At 38.5% G+C, this 20,363-nt stretch overlaps 1 protein-coding gene across 1 annotated transcript in view; it reads right to left on the reverse strand.

Annotated features, from left to right (window-relative positions):
• Positions 1-766: 766 nt before the first annotated feature.
• xpnpep2 (X-prolyl aminopeptidase (aminopeptidase P) 2, membrane-bound) overlaps positions 767-20,363 on the reverse strand; it is a 33,342-nt gene continuing 13,745 nt past the window's right edge. The window contains exons 8-21 of the mRNA XM_033632564.2: positions 19,348-19,449; positions 15,994-16,075; positions 15,627-15,828; positions 13,923-14,012; positions 13,379-13,488; positions 13,084-13,161; positions 7,865-7,936; positions 7,723-7,783; positions 7,377-7,446; positions 7,057-7,161; positions 4,954-5,013; positions 4,748-4,824; positions 4,568-4,657; positions 767-1,260 (exon numbers count right to left, since the gene is read on the reverse strand). Of these exons, the coding sequence (XP_033488455.1) occupies positions 1,060-1,260; positions 4,568-4,657; positions 4,748-4,824; positions 4,954-5,013; positions 7,057-7,161; positions 7,377-7,446; positions 7,723-7,783; positions 7,865-7,936; positions 13,084-13,161; positions 13,379-13,488; positions 13,923-14,012; positions 15,627-15,828; positions 15,994-16,075; positions 19,348-19,449 (1,400 nt within the window). The 3' untranslated portion in view covers positions 767-1,059. The remainder of the gene's footprint in view (positions 1,261-4,567; positions 4,658-4,747; positions 4,825-4,953; positions 5,014-7,056; positions 7,162-7,376; positions 7,447-7,722; positions 7,784-7,864; positions 7,937-13,083; positions 13,162-13,378; positions 13,489-13,922; positions 14,013-15,626; positions 15,829-15,993; positions 16,076-19,347; positions 19,450-20,363) is intronic.

The raw sequence follows: 20,363 nt of genomic DNA on the forward strand, positions 1-20,363 counted from the left end.
TGGTAGTCAGCATGTTTGTTAGGCTTCTACAATACAATGTTTTGATGAGAAACACTGAATTTAAAATGACTTTCTTTACTAGAAAGGATCCACAGCTGGCACCGGACGACAATATGATATCAGGAAGACATTGGCCTTTCACGTTAGACAGATGTTAAATTTTGGTTGGAATGAAAATCGGGTTGACGGTATTTTAAATGTCTAATGACATGAAAATTTCATGTTGTGTGAACGTTAACAATATGATGTTTTGCATACATTGGGTTTTGTTCTTCATACCTTATGACTGAATGTTGTCATTCTGTCAAGATGACATTGGCATGAGACGTCTGAAATGACACTGGATTTTTGTATTTAAAAACACATCCTAAAACCAAAAAGTTATTTGTCATCTTTTTTTTTTTTTTTTTTAACATCAAATTAAAGTTGGCATTGGGCGTCCTGACACAGAATTTTGCTAACCTAATATCACAACCTACATTCCAACCAAATATCAACATCTAAAAATGTTTGTGGCCACCAAGCTGACACTGGGCAATGATATTTTGATTTATCCACTATGTACTATTTGGCTTTTATCTTATTTTGTATTTTATTTTACAGTGTTATGTGATTTATGCTGTGTCATAGTTCATGGACACTTTAATTCCCCTTGGTATTAATAAAGTGCCTTCCTGCCTGCATGAAATCAAAACAGTTGCAAGTCTTTCATGTTTTTTTTTTTTTAAGTTAAAATGAAATCAAATTCATGACATGTGGCCAAACCTTTGTTTCAAAGGGTCTTACTTTAATAAAATAAAAATCATATCAGCTGGTCATACAAATGTCCAGATTAAAAACCAAAAAGCTAAAACATCAATCACACACAGGATCATTTTAAACACCACAATATAAATCATTTACCCACCCAATTAAATTATCAAACAAATATATCCTTCAATTAAAAAATGCTAAATTGCAGTGCACCTCTCAACCTGGTATAGCTGCTCAGTAGAGACTGCATAGGGGGTAATATTAGTGCGCAAGTCTGCTGTGAATGTGCAAGAGAGATGAAGATGCTCAAATGACGTTGTGGAGGACAGCGACAGCCAGAGCGATGAGGGTCAGCGAGGAGGAACAGACAGACGCTGAAGAGCCAGACTCTGTGAAGGGTTCTGTGTGTTTGAGCATCCAGTCCTTCTCCTTCTGAAGTCCCTGTTTGTCCAGCTCAGGACTGACCAGCTTCCGGATTGTCTCATAGTATTTATTCAGCCACTGAAGCTGGAGTGAGAAAACAACACTCTTAATCAAAGTCATGAACGAGCCTAAAGATGCATACTGCTTCCTTGTGTGTGTGCATATAAAATAAACAAGTAAACAGTGGCAAACACACAAAATAAAACAGAAATATAGTATAATAATGCCATATCTTCCAGGTCTAGAATCAATATGGTGTTCCACAGGGATCAATTCTTGGACCACTTAACGTTTTGTTCTGTCACTTGGTCACATTGTAAAATAAAACCCACAATTAATTATCATTGCTATGCTGACAGTTGTGGAAGAAATCCTCAAGTGGAAGTTGCAGTCTTTATCTGGGATCATTTAACCACATGCCGTCCATGTTTCATTAACCACAGCATTTTAAAAGTAAAGTACCACGTGATATTACAGAATATCACTGTCTCCGTCTGCTGGTGTCATTACCAAATGCACCTTTCTCTCCTGCCCACACTGGATAATTGGCTGCTGTCAGATTGATTCGAAGTACCATCAGGAGAAGACTTGAACTGCTGCACACTTTATATTAGATCATTTTCAAATTTTCAGTACTTTGGTGTTTGGGGTTGTTGTGGTCCTTTTATGAACGTCATGAACGAGCCTAAAGGTGTACAGTGGCATGCAAAAGTTTTCTCTTACTGTGAATAATTAAGTAAGTTGAAGATGAACTGATCTCCAAAGGCATGCAGTTAAAGATGAAACATGCTTTTAAACAAGCAAGAGTACTGTATTTTTTTTTTTTTTTTTTTTACACTTTTAGATTGTAAAAAAGGAAAGGAGCTCCATACAAAAGTTTGGGTACCCCAAGATATTTAAGCTCTTAGACAACTTTTACAAGGGTCTCAGACCTTAATTAGCTTGGCTCTGACTTGTTCACAATCATCATTAGGATAGCCCAGGTGATGCAACTTTCACAGCTTTATAAATACTCTGAATGCTGAAACCTTGTCCCATCAATCAGCAGCCATGGGCTCCTCCAAACAGCTGCCTTGCACTCTGAAAACTAAAATAACTGATGCCTACAAAGCAGGAGAAGGCTATAAGAAGATAGCAAAGTGTTTTCTGATAGCTGTTTCGTCAGTTTGTAATGTAATTAAGAAATGGCAGTAAATAGGAACTGTTGAGGTCAAGTTGAGGTCTGCTCAACCAAGAAAACTTTCTGAGAGGGCTGCCCGTAGGATTGCTAGAGAGGCAAATCAAAAACCCAGTTTGACTGCAAAAGACCTGCAGCAAGATTTAGCAGACTCTGGAGTGGTGGTGCATTGTTCTATTGTGCAGCCACACCTGTACAAATGTGACTGTCATGGAGAACTCATCAGAAGAAAACCTTTCCTGTGTCTTCACCACAAAATTAAGCATTAGAGGTTTGCAAAGGAACATCTAAACAGGCCTGACACACGTAATTCCTTTGGACTGATGAAGTTAAAATAGAACAATTTGGACTCAACACGAAGGTATGCTTAGAGAAAAAAGGGACACCTGTCCAACTGTTAAACATAGGGGTGGATCGATCATGCTTTGTTGCAGCCAGTGGCAAGGGGAACATTTCACAGGTAGAGAGAAGAATAGATTCAGTTAAATTCCAGCAAATTCTGGAGGCAAACATTATACCATCTGTAAAAAAGCTGAAGATGAAGACAGGATGGCTTCTACAACAGGACAATAATCCTAAACACACCCTGAAATCCACAATGGACTACCTCAAGAGGCACAAGCTGAAGGTTTTGCCACGGACCTCACAATCCTCCAACCTAAACATCATTAAAAATCTGTGGATAGACCTCAAAAGAGCAGTGCATGTAAGACTGAATCTCACAAAACTAGAGGCCTTTTGCAGGAAGAATACATAGGTGAAAATCCCCCAAACAAGAATTGAAAGCTGTGATACTTGCCAAAGGGGGCGCTATTAAGCACTTACCATAAAGAGTGGGTCCCAAACTTTTGCTTTAGGTTCTTTTCCTTTTTTATTATTTTGATACTAATAAAGATTGAAATAAAAGAATAATCGTGCATAAAATAATAAGTAATGTGTTGTCTTTAACTTATTGCCTTTTGGAAATCAGGTCATCTATTACTTGCTTGGCTATTCACAGTAAACTGAATTTTGTGCACTGCTTCCACGTGCATGTGTATCAAGTAAACAGCGGATAACAGACAAAATTAAGTAGAAATATATCATAATACTGTGTCTTCCTGGTTTAAGGTCAAATGTGGCATTCATCAGGGATCAATTCTTGGACCACTTTTGTTCTGTTCTTTCATCTGGTCAGGTCACATCATCAAAAAATACACAATAAATGATCATTGCTGTGCTGACAGTGGCAGAAAAATTGCTTAAATTGTTTATTTAAATTAAAGTACCAGAACAAAAATATAATTATATGTTACAAGTGAAAGTCCTGCACCCAATGTCATACTTCAGAAAAAGAAACAAAGCATTATCAGCCAAATGTACTTATTTTAGGAAAAGTCTTGAAATTGTTAATACTGTTGCATCAATGGAAAGGAGCATTTTTTGTGGTTGCAGGAAGTCAAAGTGTAGCTGAAGAAATCAACACCTACAACTGTTGAGTAAATGCAGTGAACTGAAAAACAGAATATTTTCATGTAGAGTGTAGGTGGGTAGAGTTATAAATAGCATAAAATGGAAAAACTCAAGTAAAGTTCAAGTACTTGAAAACTCTAGTTAAGTATAGTACTTGAGTAAATGTACTTAGTTGCTTTCCACCACTGATCTTAAGACTCTGGATGATGTGCACTATGAATAAACGAAGTTGAGGAAAAAGATGAACTAAAATTGTGCAGCCAAAAACATCACAGTTTTTCACTCTATCTAAAAAGTTAATATTAGTTATTGTTATAAGTAACCGCAACATTCTTTTCTGTACAATGATGCTCCAAAAAATGTCTTACATTTACTTTGAAGATGAAAAAAAACAACAACAACACAGAAGTTGATTTCACACGTGGTTTTGTTTTCTCAAATAATGTTTTCATCTCTAGGCAGCAGAGGAACTTTGACCTCAAGTGTAAAGGGGGGATTTTAGGAGGAAACCAGCAGACTTACAGCAGGAAAACGAAAATACTCGGTTGATGTCACATTCTCTTAAACTTAAAGATATTTACAAGTATAACAGGAAACTGGTCAAATCCTTGGGGAGGTAAATTTACATTATACAGTAGCTTGTTACTAGGGAATTGGTTTAATGTTTTGGGTTAACACTTTTGCTTTTCAAAAGAAGTGACATTGACATTCCTGTAACTTCTCAATGTACAGTTTATCATGCAGTCAGATACAGTGTCTTACCTGCTCTGAGCTGAGGAGCGAGGTGTCAATCAGCTTTCTGTCATATGGAACCAGCGACACAGTGTCAAAGGTCAGGTAGTTATGACCATACTGAGGGAAAGAAAAGCACATTCACAAAGACGTTACAGGAAATCCCTGACATGATTCTGAATCATCAGAGATGCTCTGTTTCATATCTACCTTTGTGTGTACGGGCACAATCACAGCAACGTCTTCAATCCGAATCCCAAAGTCATTCTCCTTGTAATACCCAGGTTCTTTAAGAAAATCCTCATTAGTTTTTCAACATTAGAACATTTGAGCCAGTTAATTTCTTTTAAAATTATCATAATGTAACTTTATCTGCAGTGCATGTTGACTGATTTAGGGAAAGAATAAAATCTCACCGATAGACGTGAACATGCCGGTTCTGAAGGGAATGTTGTTGCTCTGAAAGCCAACGGGCCCTGGAAAAATATTACAAGATTACATCAGTGAAATAAGATTATACCACAGAAACCAAGTGAAAACAAACCTTAAATTCATTTCAGTTGTGTGCAATAATTTATGCACTCTGTATCGTTTCTCATATCCCATCCTATGTGTCCTCCTTCAAATCAGTGGGGTCTATTAAACTTTGTCTATAAAAATGTATGTTAACTTGTTGCGCCATACGTCTCTTTTTTAGAATATTTTTTACAACAAATAATAGCGCTACTATCCTAGTTCATTCTTTGGTTACATCATGTATTGATTGTTGCAATTCTGTCCTCTTTGGTTTCCCTCTCAAGTGTCTTCATAAACTCCAGTTGGTTCAGAATTCAGCTGCCCGTATCATTACTACAACCCCTCCATAGATCATATCACTCCAGTGACACTTACTCTGTTCTCCAGTGACTTCACTGGCTTCCTGTTAAATACACAAGATTCTGTTTCTCACCTTTAAGGCCCTTCATAATCAAGCCCCTTCCTACCTGTTTGAACTCCTTCATACCTACACACCCTCCTGTACTCTTAAATTCTCTTCTCTAATCCAACTCCCATCGCCACCTGCCTGCTTGACTACCACTACCCACCGCCTCTGGAACTCTGTCCCCCACGACATTTGCAATTTTAACTCCCTTTCCACTTTCAAATCCCGTCTGAAAACACACCTTTTCAAGCTGGCATACTCGGTCTGATTTAACGGAGACACACTTATTTTTATTATTACTACTCATTTAATCAATTAGTCAGGTATAAACTACCAGCATGCACTGGGGCGGTTTTCAGCCAAGTATGAAGCGGTTGGGATGTGAGTCAGCACCTCCAAATCTGAGGCCATGGTTCTCTGCCAGAAACTGGTGGATTGCCCCCCTCTGGGTTGGGAGAGAGTTACTGCCTCAAGGAGTTCAAGTATCTTGGGTCTTGTTCTCGAGTGAAGGTAGATTGGAGCGTGAGATGGATCAGCGGTTTGGTGCCTCCGTTGAGTGGAGGGCTCAACCTTAGAGACAGGGTAAGGAGCTCGGAGTAGAGCTGCTGCTCCTTTGCATTGAAAGTGGTCAGTTGAGGTGGTTCGGGCATCTGACCAGGATGCCTCCTCAGCACCTCCCACTGGAGGTGTTCTGGGCGCATCCCACTGGTAGGAGGCCCCGGGGCAGACCCAGAACATGCTGGAGGGATTACATATCTCATCTGACCTGGGAACACCTTGGGGTCCCCCAGGAGGAGCTGGAAAGTGTTGCTGGGGAGAGGGACGTCTGGGGTGCTTTGCTCGGCCTGCTGCCCCCACGACCCGGCTCAGGATAAGCGGATGAAAATGGATGGATGAATGAATGGAGGTATAAACTATTTTGATGATCAATTGATCATTTGAGACATTTTAAAAGATAAGACTTCAAGCATTCTCTGGTCACAGCTTCTCCAGTGTAAATATTGGCTGCTTCTCTCTGTTTGAAATCATTGTGACCTGAATCTCTGTAATTTGAACTGTCAATCAGTAAAATTAGTACATTTAAAGATATCATTCTGGGAAATTGTCATGGACGGTTTCCACAATTTTCTGACATTTTTCAGGCTAAATGATTAATCAGTTCATGGAGAATTACACAAATAATTACATGAGTAATCAGAGAATCATCCGTCTCCCTGTGGCGCCTTCTCCAAACCTGTGCAGATTTTTGAGCTCCTTATGTTCAGGTGTATTTGGTCATGTTAGAAGTGGTTGCATTGCAGAATGAAATGTGTGCTCAAACATGCAAACTGCTCGCCAGTTTATTACTTTTATCACTCCCACTTACTGCATTAGCACTGCAGTGTAATGAAGTTCAATCTGATGCAAAACAGCCTCTTGTGCATACTAATCATGATGCTTTTAGACATCAGGCATCATTGAAATCTGCCCCTGAACTCTGTTTCAGTCGAATGGATTTATGCTTTAAAAGGTGTTTTTAGTGAAGACCTCACAATACTAAATACATACTGGGGGTATAAACTTCGAAAAATGTATGTAAAACAAAAAGAGAGCATACACTCATGAACTCCAAAGTAGTTTCCAACACCATGGCCTGTGCCGTGTCCATAGTTCAGGCCCACCTCCCACAATGCTCGGCGACCCAGCATCTCCATGTTTACGCCTGTTGATACACAGAAGCCACACAGAGAGCTGGAGTCAAACATCCTGCTGGAGATACATGTCTACATTCCATCCACTCAAACAGTATTACAAAGTGTTGATCACAAAGTGGAGAAACGGGGCTCTCTAGTGGTGAAACTAGGAAATGTTTCAGGGTTGGATTATTAAACTGTAAATCTCTTTTTATAAACATGCATGAATGTTTTTCATTCCCACCTCTTGTCCCTGAGGGAAAGATGGTTCGGGATATCTCAATGTTCCCCATGAGCACTCGAGTGAAGGCCTCCTGTGAAGCGAGACGTTTGGTTAATGATGGGGAAAGGGTGTTTTAAAGGACTACTTTGTATAATGTGGCCTTTAATGTTTGCTGAGGGGACATTACCGCAGAGGTTTACGGCCAAAAGTCAAATAGCAAACTTTTATAATGATGTCAATAAATAAAAATATACAGAAAGAGAAAAAAAAACTTCACTGCAGTGTGGATGACTCGCAATCTCTTGTGTTTGGACAGTAAAAATGTAAATATCTCTTCACACTTTCACTGTAATATCCACTGTATTACCTTCTGCATTGCTGTGGGGGTTCCCCAGTGAACTGTCCGAGTGATATCAGTGGTCCCATCTCTGAGAGAAGTGAGAGACATGATGACTCATTTCACATGCAAGTAATGAAAGGTGAAACTTGGAGTGTGTGTTTTTACTCACAGATACTGGCCGCCAGAGTCCACCAGGTACATCTCATCAACTGTCAACCTCCTGTTTGTTTCCTCTGTAGGGCTGCAACAACACAGGAAATAGCAATATCAGCAGCAGTGGAGATGGTAGTTGTAGCACACTTAAAGGACCATGTCTGTGTTTTAAAAGTTTTACATCACTGCTCAACATTTTCTAAAGCTTGTGGATTGAGAGTGGAGAGCTCACAGGACATGAGCAATGAGAGAAAGGGGGGGATGGTAACTAACAAAGGTCCCTGTCCAGATTCAAACAGGGGAAATTTCAGTGGTGGAAAATAACCAAGTACATTTACTTAAGTGCTGTATATAAGTGACTTGACTTGACTTGAATATATTTTCCACTTATTTCCATTCTATGCAACTTTGAACTTCTACTCTAGTACATTTAGAGGGAAATATTGTATTTTTTACTCTGCTACACTTGTAGATACGAAATACTTTTATTTAATTTTTGGTTACACATTATTTGGATAGTCCACCTAGAGACAGTTTCTAAGGTTTTTGTAACATTTCACCAGCTTATTAGAAGAGATTCAACAATTTAACTGTTCTGCTTTATTCATCTACAGAGAACATGTGACAATTTACCACATATTCTCAGAAGAATTAGTTAAACTTCAACTATTCACTAAACCTGTGCTGCCTATAAATGTTACAAATATTAGGACTATCCAGAAAGAGTTGTTTTTTTATAACTATATCAATATACAAACATACATAAGACAAATAAATAAAAAAAAATAAATTATAGGTGGTGCGCAGCGATGGGTCGGGTCCGGGCATTTTTAGGCAATTCTGAGCAACACGCAGAAGAATTAGAAGACATTTAGGAATTTAGCAACACAATCTGCCTTTTGCATCAGCTGAGGCTTGAACTCAGAACCTCTGAGACCAAGGATCAATTTCTATCTCACTGAGCTAATTAGGCAGTGACAATTTACATGTAGCTTCACAAACTGACTAAGCCAGACGTCCAAGTTTAGCAGCCGTCCATGCATGGAAAAGCAGATTTCAAACCACTGTAAAAAATTCAGTTATTGAAACAAAAATCTGAAAATACACATATTGCATCTAGACAGCATGGAGATGTTGATAATTTGTTTGTAACAATGATTGATTTGCTCCATAAGTGAAAAACTGATGTTGCCATTTTTACATTGACTCCAATTGTTCACATTAGAGCAAAATTCAAAATGCTGTCAAAAATTCAGTTTTTGAGATAAAATTCTGAAATTTGCCACACATCATCTACCATGACTCTAGAATTTTGTCATTTTTTCATGAACACTGAAGATTTATTTAGCAAGAATTTGCATGTATATGTTTACAGTACCGTTTACAGTCAAACATTTTGATGCACTGTAGGCTCAATTTTTGATAAATCAAAAATCTGAGAAACGCAGTTTTTGTAGGTTTAAGAAGTTTTACAGTTTTTGAAAAAATAGCGATGAACTTTATAATTTTTAATAGGTTTAAATGTACAAAAGTTTCTTCAGTATTGGGGCTACAGTTTGATCAAAGTTGTAGCACGTATGGTTGATTTGTTATGAATTTTCAAAGTTTTGAACTTTAGACCTTGCTGTAGCGCCACCATCAGGACTATTGGCTTGAGTTTACAGCTGAGGATATCTGGCATGAGACTGGACCTTTGTGCAAAGTTTGGTGAGTTTTCACCCATGGGAAGTATGATTTCCTCAGAAGAAGAAAGAAGAAGAATATCTAGGATTACAACACTAATAAATAAATAAACTACACCATACCCACTGAGTGCACAGTTGCCCACCTACAGTTTCACATGGTGTGTGTTTGGGATACAGGTCATAGGAATTGCAGATTAAATAGTCAACTAAACCCATTAAGAAGAGCAATGTATTCAGACAGAGTTTTTGTGAATTTGATAGTACGATTGCTTTATTGAAAGTACAGTAGTACCATTGCCAATAGTGGGATAGTTAGTGGGCTGAAACTGTACATTAGTAGTTGAGGTAGCACGTTGAAGGGCAGATAGTTAAAGTGTTTATATGTTGTATTGACTTAAAAGTGGGGTGCACTGGTAGAATGACTGACTGACAGAATGACACACTGACAGTTTCCGTGATTATGTACAGCATACCATACCATGACTTAGTCATACCAAAAATTAGAAGAAAAAAAAAACAAACATTCGGCCACAAGCGATCGGTTGCATTTTAGCTATTTTTAAGCATTTTTCTGTTGTTATAGTGCCACCCATTTGCCAGTTAGAGTTAAATTTCTCCAGTCACCTTGAGGCGTCCTGTTCTACATATCTACCAAGTGTAGTAAAAATAGACATGGCGGTTAGGCCTAGATAAGAAATTAGCTCTCTAGCGTCCCCATTTTGTTTGATGGGGTCAATAATGGATGGGTCCCCTCAGATTATGTGTGGTCATATGCCTACAAAGTTGCGTGGTGATCGGTGAAACCTTTGAGATGTTATACACCTTTATGTGATGAGCCACACCCTCCGCAATATTCATTGCCTTATAGAAGCTCAGTTTTAGTAAGTTTTCCAACTTTTGTCAAGAGAGAACTTTAGATATTGGTCCCTAGATTATGTTCACCGAGTTTCATGCAGATCGGTCAAACTTCCTAGGAAGAGATCGATTTTAAGTGTTTTTCAAAAAATTCAAAATGGCGGAAAATCTATATAACCGGAATTTATGGGTTCTTGAGGCAAATGTGTTCCTCATGAGGAGAGGCATCTCTGTGCAAAGTTTCATGTCTCTACGACATACGGGGCATGAGATATGCCCATGAGATATGCCCATTCAAAGTTTGCACACCCACAGACAGACAGAGTTTTCGTCATTATATAGTAAGATAAGATATTCAGAATAAAAAATTATATAAAAAAATAAAAATGTTTTTCCTGCTGCTAGTAATCATTTTTATCCAACTTCATCCCTCCACAGTTGACATAAAGCCATGTATGCCAGGCTTCTATCCTTCTCCTTGTTAATTTTTTTTTTTTACATAAAAAACACAATATGCTTTCATTGCAGATGCAGTATTACACTAATAATCTACCCAGTAATATACAAAGCTACTAAAAGCTGATTCTTTCCAGTTTGACAAAATTAAGGACTTCTCTTATCCGTAGAGTGTGTGAAGGAGGTGTCGGGGACTTCCACATGAGTATCACCCAACGTCTGGCTAATAAGGTAACAAAGGCTGTAAAAGTTTCCTCATGGGAGAGAAACATCTTTAAATTTCAATCCAGGACTTTTACTTTTAATGGAATATTTTTTAGATCATGGTATTTCTACTCTACTCTACTTTCTTAAATAAAAGATCTGAGTGTTACTTCCACCACTGTTGATTACATAGTCAGCATCCTAATCTCCCAGGCCACCAACAATGCTTTTTGGCATCTGGAGTCTGTGGGACTTAGCTGTAAGCCCATTAATTCTGACTGAAATGTAAATATTAAAACAATCCTAAATATGAGGTTTAGAGTTAAAAAGGTTCAGTAGTTTCCAAAACCAGCTCAGCACTGTAGTATGTCGCAAACATTACTCAAACAGGTATTCATGTTACAGAGTGCAACACTGTGTCACAGTTATTAGTTTTTATTTTGAAGCCATATCAGACTTCGGACACAAAGACAATGCTTGTCAGTGAGAATAAGTCATTGTTTGAATTTTGAATTGATTTTTTTTGACAGTAAGAGATATTTTGCCAGCAGTGTCAGTGTCCATGTTTTGCTTATTGTCTTCTGGGCAAAAGTGGACGTGAATGCAATGATCGTTGGCAGTCTGCTCTTAAGTCTTGGATGCCTGAGCATCCTTGAACACAATTTGAAAAAAGGCTTTAGAGTAATGTGAGGAAATACGTCCAAAGCCACCTCTGTGGTCTTTTAATAATATTAAAAGACGAAGAACACATACATATGCAGGGTCCAAAACTAACACTCGCCACTCGCCAATTACGGGTAGATTTTTTCTCTGGCTGGTAAATTTTTAAGACCATTCGCCACTCTGGCGAGATATTTTTTTACCAGCGAAAAATGCATTTTTTTTGTTACTGTAGAACGGTGCTGGTATCGGCTGGTTTCCTGGCAGAGTAATGTGTATTTCAGGCAGAGACGATCTTTGGTCACGTAACGCCAGGGCCACACCGCCCGCGGAAGCGCTGTGAACAGCCTCGAAGTGAAGCCAGTTTCCTTTCGGCGCCCATATTAACCGATTGTGTCATTCACACCGGCCGCGGAGCTGCCCTGCAGTGATCATTTCGGCGTCTGGTCTATTTTCTGCGTGAGCCGTGAGCGAATGTGTTAAGCTGGGCAGTTATCCATGATGGAAAAACAGCCCCAAATGTGACGGAGACAACAGCTGGGAGCAGAACCGCTTGTCGACCGGTGTGGAGAAATGCGCGTCTGATGTGAACGGGCTTGCGCGAGAATTTCAGTGCGCTGCGATCGCTGCCCAAACGTACCTGAACAGCCGAGCACACAGGTAGGCTATGTGTTGTGTCAGAGGAGAAACGAGCCGTTCACATTTCTGTCTTTGTGGCACGTAAACATCCACAAACCTCACCGCACTTTAGGGACTGTTCTTTACCTATGAAGGGACTGTTCTTTACTTGTATGTTAATCAGTTGGTGCAGTTTCACTTAAGTAAAAAAAAATGACTGAACAACTTTCACTTGTATTGGAGTAATATTTGACCAAGAGTATCTTTACTTTCACTCAAGTCATGTCATTGAATACTTTGCCCACCACTGGTCAGACTGGTCAGGGGATTGAAGTCAGTGATTCATGTAAAATTCCTTAATGAAAGATTCTTTTTGCACTGTAGTAAGAATACCACAGAATTTATTAACCCAAATATTACAACTGTTATATTTGGGTTAACTGTTGAAACTTAACTGTTGAAACAGTTATTCATATTTTAGCATACATTATTACTAATATTAGTGCACACTATTAAAATATTGATTATGAATCGCATACAAGACCCAAATGACATGCTAATGATAGCAAATTACAACACTTAAAAGCAATTTTTATTTGGTTGGCTGGTAAAATATGTGCCTGGCTGGTAAAAAATTTCACTTACCAGCCAGCCTGGCTGGTAAGTGAAAAAGTTAGTTTTGGACCCTGTACATATGTATGATGCACAAGAAAATGAATAAGTCAGTAAGAAGAGGAAGAGTATGAATAAATCTTACCTGTAATGGGCGAGTGCAGCATTGGGTCCACTTGCAGAGATCGTCTCAAAGCTCGGGCCTCTGCTGTCCTTCTGTTTACTGTAATGTAATGTTTATATTAACTGTGACTTGAGTGTCTTTTTAAATTAATGAACATGTCTAAGTTTCAGCCTCACTGTCTTTCTCTCTGCCTTTATGTCACTTCATAATATGTTTTCTACACTGTACAGCACTGATATTCTGACATGAGGTAGCAAAGCCCTTCCTGTTCAGCAAATACAGTCTCCCAGCTCTCCTCCATCTCGTGTACACTCACCTGCGACAATCATTGACGTATTTTGCAGCAGTCAGCTCGGTCTCTTTGCCCTCTGGCACGGCCTTCTCCAGCCACATCAGCAGCTGGATGACCGCGACCGCGTCCCTCACCTACATGGAGCCACAATGATACACTGACTAGGAGAGTCTTGGCATCAATCACAAACAACACAAAACACACAGGCCGACGATTTACATGTCATGTTCCAAGGCTGTTCAGACATCTTTGGACAGGGTAATAAATGCATCAGGGTGTGTGATCACTGAAGTGTTCAAGCACTCGATGAGAACGATTCATAAATGTCTCGCAGATCTGTCAGTGAAGGCTGATTAATGAGTTCCTGGGATGATAACAGCCTCACGTAAATGTATTAGAGGCTCATATCTGGGCGTACAGATGTAAATAAAAACCACAAGTGTTTATCTTTAGAGGTGTTCATAACCACCGGTGCTCATGTGTGCATGTACATGATGGTGTGGCTGTGTTTACCGTGAGCAGAACATGTATGTAGAGCTGCAACTGTGTCTGTGTACAGATGACATACGTGAGCATCTCTCAGGATTCGCTGCTCCGTCTCGTCTTTCACTGCTTTTGTCGTCAACACAGGAGAGTAGGAGCTGGTCAGGAGTTTTTCCTACATGATGAAAAAATAATAATCTATAACGATATATATATATCCTTTAATGCTTTTTACTCCAGAAGAGGCCTTGTCCTCTCATTTTAAAAAGTAGATGAGACTGTTTTCCTTTTCCTTTATTATCCTGTTGGGTACACCCTGCACAGGTCACCAGACTATCACAGGGCTGACACATAGAGACAGGCAACCATTCACGCTCACATTCACACCTACTGACAATTTAGAGTTACCAGTTAACCTGCATGTCTTTGGACTGTGGGAGGAAGCTGGAGTACACGGAGAAAACCCACGCTGACACGGGCAGAACATGTAAACTCCACACAGAAGGGCTCCCCCACCTAGGGCTTTGAGTCTCCTATCCCAGGTTCAAACCAGGAACCCTCTTGCTTTGAGGTGACTATTTAGTCTCTAGAATATGCTGATTCTACAAAATAACTATGCAGCTTGGTGATATGCAAAGAAATGACCTTGTGTGATTTAAATTCACTGAAAGGGACAGTTCAACCATACATAAAATATATATTTTTCCTTGTACTTTGGTCTGTTTATCAGTCTAGATTGTTTTGGTGTGAGTTGCAGAGTGTTGGAGATATCGGCTGTAGAGATGTCTGCCTTCTTTCAAATATAATAACACTAGATGGCACTTGACTTGTGGGCTGAGCTGTAACGTTAGCTAGCTCAGTGCTGCTAGGTGAGCTAACAGTAGATCAACACTTTCTTCTGCATGGTGATACTGCAGGTGTAGTTCAGTAGAAAGAAAACAGTTCCCACATGAAACTGCACACAACAAGGTCTATAGATTATCTTGATTACCCGGGTCATGATTTCTGTTAAGAGACATTGCTGTTGAGTTTTTCAAATGTTTATCTTTGGCACTTTAAGCACTACAAACCGAGTGCCATCTAATTCCATTATACTGGAGAGAAGGCAGACATCTCTCTGCAACATTCTGCAACTCACACCAAAACAATCTAGACTGATAAATATTACTACAAGTAAGAGACAAAATAAATGCATTTTTGAGGTTTAACTCTCCTTTTACACCTGAATTAATTGATTTTTTGTTCACTTGGTGGCAGGAACACGTCCCTGACATATGATCGCCTGTTGTAACAATGAAGTTGTTACAGTGAATGTGGTAGCTGATAGTTTACACATGCAGCATGAAAAGGTAAAAGGAATGTTAATATCAAACACTTAAAATGAGCTTTCTGACATATATTTAGCATGTAACATTTTTCATTTAACTATGTCTTTGAAGACGCTCTGTAGAGTTGAGGGCAGCTGCAGAGTCAGGTAATACATTTTTATGTGTTCTTCAGCATGAGCGACTCCTTCACATTAAACAGTCATTTAATCAATTGTTTATATAAAAATATTGATTAGTGCAGCTTTAAAAACTTGGATTTGTCCACAACACGCATCAAAACTATCGACAGTATCCCAGCAGCAGCCAACAAGGATGACTCGCTACAGATGCAACAGCACAGCAATACAAAAAGTCTATTATACTCTATGTGCACAGTGCATTTCATTAAATCATAATGTTACACTAACAAAGAAGGACATTAGACAGTACACTAAGTATAATGGAATAATTCATCTGCATACCTCTGGTGTAATGAGCTCATAAAGAGCATAGTTTGTGTACTCTGTGCCAATCCACACTTTAACCCCAGGCTGGGCCACATACTCCTTCAGGTAATCTCTGACACTGTCGTAGCTTTTCAGCTGCACACAGAGGGACTCGTTACAGGAGGAGTTCAGGTACGCTCTCAACTCTTCTGTCAATCTGTCCATGTGGAGGAAGAGCCTGGGTGATGTGGCAGGAGGTATAGTGGTTCATAAAAGAAGAGGTTTATGTAAGAAAAATTCTATATGTCCTTGTATCCTGGTATATGTGCTGGGACACAATAAAGACACAAGACAATTTCAAAGGAATCCCACATGTTCACACATCCCTGAAAAATGGACTTACCAGATCTCATCCATTGTGAGCAGCGTGTAGGAGTAGAAGAAGGGATTGTATGGGATGTCGTTGCCGCGCAGATTGAACAGCCCTAGAAATCAAAAATACACACCACCCCTGACAGTCAGCATCAGCTCACGCATTCATTTACATCATCTGCTACATCAACCTGAGCCGAGGCATGCTGTTTATATTTAACAATTGAGTCTGACGGACGTGACTTCTTCTGCATTCCTGTCATTGAATACAGACCCCCTAAATTTGAAATCAGAAGTCAGGAAAGGTCTGACGCTCAGTAGAGCTACAAGAAAGAAGGCTCTGAATAACTCTGTTTTTGTGAAAAGTAATGAACTGAACGTCCAGTGTACACACTGAATAAAATCAGTTCAATGATATGATTATTGTTGATAATACGGCTTATAAATAAAAAACACAGTTTGTCACGTTTGAATCTGTTAGTGTGATAAGAGTAATGCCCATTTTTATAAAAGCATTTGTGGTCTGTTTCCTACATGTTTGTTATGTTGTATTGCAGTTACACCTCCTGTCAGTCTGATTACTGTATTCCTATAAACCTTCACATCAGACTCCGCAGGCTACAGTTTATCCTAAAAGCTGTGGTTGTATTTGTGCTTTGTTTGTCTCCCCTCATTTTATTTTGATGCTAACTGTATTTTCAGAGCTAGCCTGAGGCGTAAGCAAGACTAAGCAGCTATTTCAGGCCCTGCAGCCACTAGGTGGCCTAAAAAAGAAAATAAATCATTTGGGATTACCTTCCAGACATTTTTAAACATGTTGTATATTGTACTGAATCCTGTTTGAATATTATCCATAGTATTCTAACCATTATTAAAGCCTGTGTCCATCAAAGCATTTTTTTCCCCGAAGCCAGCGTATATTTTTAATTCTTTAAAATGGGAGCAATGAGAATTTATTCTGCACTGAACGCTACACAGGTTTTATGAACAGGCTTCATTGACATTGAACCCCATTTCAATATTCCTTCACAAGCCCTTTTCAGCTAGACCACAATTCCTCTGCCATATATATTCAAATATAAAATTAAAAATAACAAGGGTATTTCTCTGGCATTTCAGAAACGAAATTGTTCCTTTTGTTTATAACTACAATACTACATTTAATACTTTTTAAGGAGATGTTTTAAGTTTTCTGTGCTGCTAAAAAGACATCCCAGAGGAGAGGTCACTCGGGTATGGCTCCATCATTATTCAAAGTCAAAAAAACACCAGACTTTATGATGTTCTTTTTAAATAAATTAAACATTTATAAATCACAACAATTTAGACTTTTTTGCTGTATTGAAAACATGTTGAACCATGACTTGCAGGTCCATCCTCCCTCTCTTCATGCTTCAGCCCTCACAGCATACATGTTCTGTATCATAGCAACCAGCTGCCACCAAAGCGTCTTAGCTGAAAAAATGCTGCACCTCCAAAGCACTCTCATACTCCCAGGTGGACATCTCCTGAAGGACGGCTGCCGTTTCTGACTTGGAAAAAATGCTTTGGTGGACACGAGGTCTTAGTCTGCTTTTTTTTTTTTTTTTTTAAATGTTTCCAGTTTCTTCTTTTCATTACATTACATGATAATTTAAGCTTTTTGTTGCTCATATCATTAAATAGTTTTTGCACTCCTTTCACACTTGGCGATCTATCTATCTATCTATCTATCTATCTATCTATCTAAAAACATGTTCCAAATGTTGGAAATAATTACATCCATCTTTTTTTTTTGGACTTTACAATACTCTGGAGTTAAATGTTATTGAAAATGTTTGAAAACAAACGTGTTTGGAATTAAAATCAATAAGAGATCAATAAAGTAGACAGACAGCTCAGATGTTTTTTTAGGAGAAACTCAAATGACAACAGTGATAAATATATTGTGAACTTTTTTATCATGAGTTTTTGGTCTTGCGACATTCCTGTTTACTACAGAACAGCTCCTGTTGTTAACCAGCACCTTAAAAACCATTCGGAACATCTTTTATTACATTGATCAGTTTCATTGATCAGTTTCAGAGGTGTTTAAACCATAACTTCAACAGATACCAGTACCTACACTTTTTTACCTTCCATAATGTCATAACATTGTATTGATGCAGTTTATCTTGATACAGAGACGCAGAAACATTGAACTCCAATTTGATTGTTATTTTATTATTATTATTATTGATGGTTAAATCTAATGTGATTGACATTGATGGGCGAACCTGAGCACCAGGAGAAAACTCTCAAGTAAATATAATAATTATAATTTGTCAAAGTCTGCATAAATCACATTTCACCTATAAAAGTTTTATTTTGACCATAAATTACAGGTTTAGAGATCTATGTAGCATCAAAAGTAGGTTTGACATTTAACTAGTGAAAGTGTTTCTGCCTTAGTCATCGTCTTTTTTTCCTCATGGAAAAAACGTTGACGAAAAATGATCAGTTGTGATATAGTGCTTGTTGAGGTTGCTTAGCAGCCTTAGCTGCAACCTGTACACAACCTTGTGTTGAGTAGCGCCCAGTGCCTGACCTTGTGTTTTACAGGTGGTTAAAGATACGGTATGTGTGCAGCCCCTTAAAGTTAGATAAAGGTCATTTTTTCAAGCCATAATATGTCTTATAATGTTAATAATAATAATAATAATAATAATAAAAAACTCTATTGGTATTGCACCTTTCCAAACATAGTTACAAAGTGCTGTACAATAAAACATATTTAAAACACAAGGAGAATGAAACATTCTCTGAAACACTGATCAGTTTCATTGATCAGTTTCAGAGGTGTTTAAACCATAACTTCAACAGATACCAGTACCTACACTTTTTTTTATCTTCCATAATGTCATAACATTGTATTTATGCTGTTTGATTTTATTCAGTGAGGCAGAATCACTGAATTCTTATTTGACTTATTAAATTATTATAAGTTTATTATTTTATGACTATCATTTATGGGATTTTTTTAATGCGATTGGACAAGCTGGTTTAAAAAGCTGGCTCAGTGCTCGGCTGGACTGGACGCGATTGGACCCACTAAGAGCTGTGGCGATACTGTGCATATTTAGTTTAAAATAATCTGATATTTTGTTCTTTCTTTGCAATAGTTCTGCACATTGAAGTACATTTTAAAATGTTTAATACACTGTCTCGAGGGGGAAATCAAATTCTGTTTCTGTGGTGAAACGCTACAACTAAATGTTCAACTAGATGCAGTGAATACATTTACATTTATATGCTTATATCTACTGTGTTTTTCCAGAAAATTCAGCTGTGGTTCACAATATTTTTTTCTAAATCAGAAACAGGATTCATTGAAACAATCTTCATGGACAAATTCTGAGTTACTTACAGGCTGTTTCATCCAGCGCTGACAGCAGAAGAGCTGTTGGTTCGTATGGATTGTCTCTTATCTGATTCCGTATGTGCTCCACTTTTATCTGCCAGGACCTTTCTGCAAACACACACATTTTATTTTTATTTGCACCCACATGACAATTGACACGATTCTTATTGAATTTGTGTTTAATGATTTTTTTGGACCTTAAGGAGCAAAAAGACAACACTGACACATTACTGTAAAAAGCTAATGTGGTGAACTTCAAAACAATTCATTACAGGATTTATTTTAAACATCCAGCGGACACAGACCAACATTATTATTCATTCAGAGTCCTGTTTGTCCACAATATTACCTCTCTGTTCAGCTCTGTTTTGGTCTTCACCAACTTTTAAAAGAAATATTTGGCCATTAAGCTACTAAATGCTCCACTATGTTCATCAGTTAGTTTCTAACTGTGCCTGTCTGGCATTTAGTGCTGAGCTGTGAGTGTACAGCAGGTTTATTGGAGTGCTTTTGTTGAAAACTCCTGCCAGCTGCAACTGACAATTAGTTTGATGAGAGCAGTGACGGTGAAGCAAAACAAAAAGTTGCTGGCTGTAAAAAAAACAATGAGCTGAAAGACACTAAGAAGGCTTTCACATCAGGAACCCCGGCCTGGTTCGAGTACACTTTCCTTTGTCCAGTTTTTCTGAAAAGTGTGAGCACTGTGTACTGCACCCTGGGACTTTTCAGTGATCCGTGCCTAGGTCCACTTGAAAGGTTGATCTCGAGTATGGTTCAAGCGTGCCCCGGGAACATACATAGCACCCTGGGAACATACAGTATCTCACATAAGTGAGTACACCCCTCCCATTTTTGCAAATATTTCATTATACCTTTTCATGGGACAACACTCTAGAAATGACACTTTGATATAACTTAAAATAGTCAGTGTACAGCTTGTATAGTAGTATAGATTTACCTTCCTCTGAAAATTACTCAAAACACAGCCATCAACATCTAAACAGCTGGCAACATAAGTGAGT

Source organism: Epinephelus lanceolatus, chromosome 7, assembly GCF_041903045.1.
Source record: "Epinephelus lanceolatus isolate andai-2023 chromosome 7, ASM4190304v1, whole genome shotgun sequence".
In the NCBI taxonomy this organism is placed as follows: Eukaryota; Metazoa; Chordata; class Actinopteri; order Perciformes; family Serranidae; genus Epinephelus; species Epinephelus lanceolatus.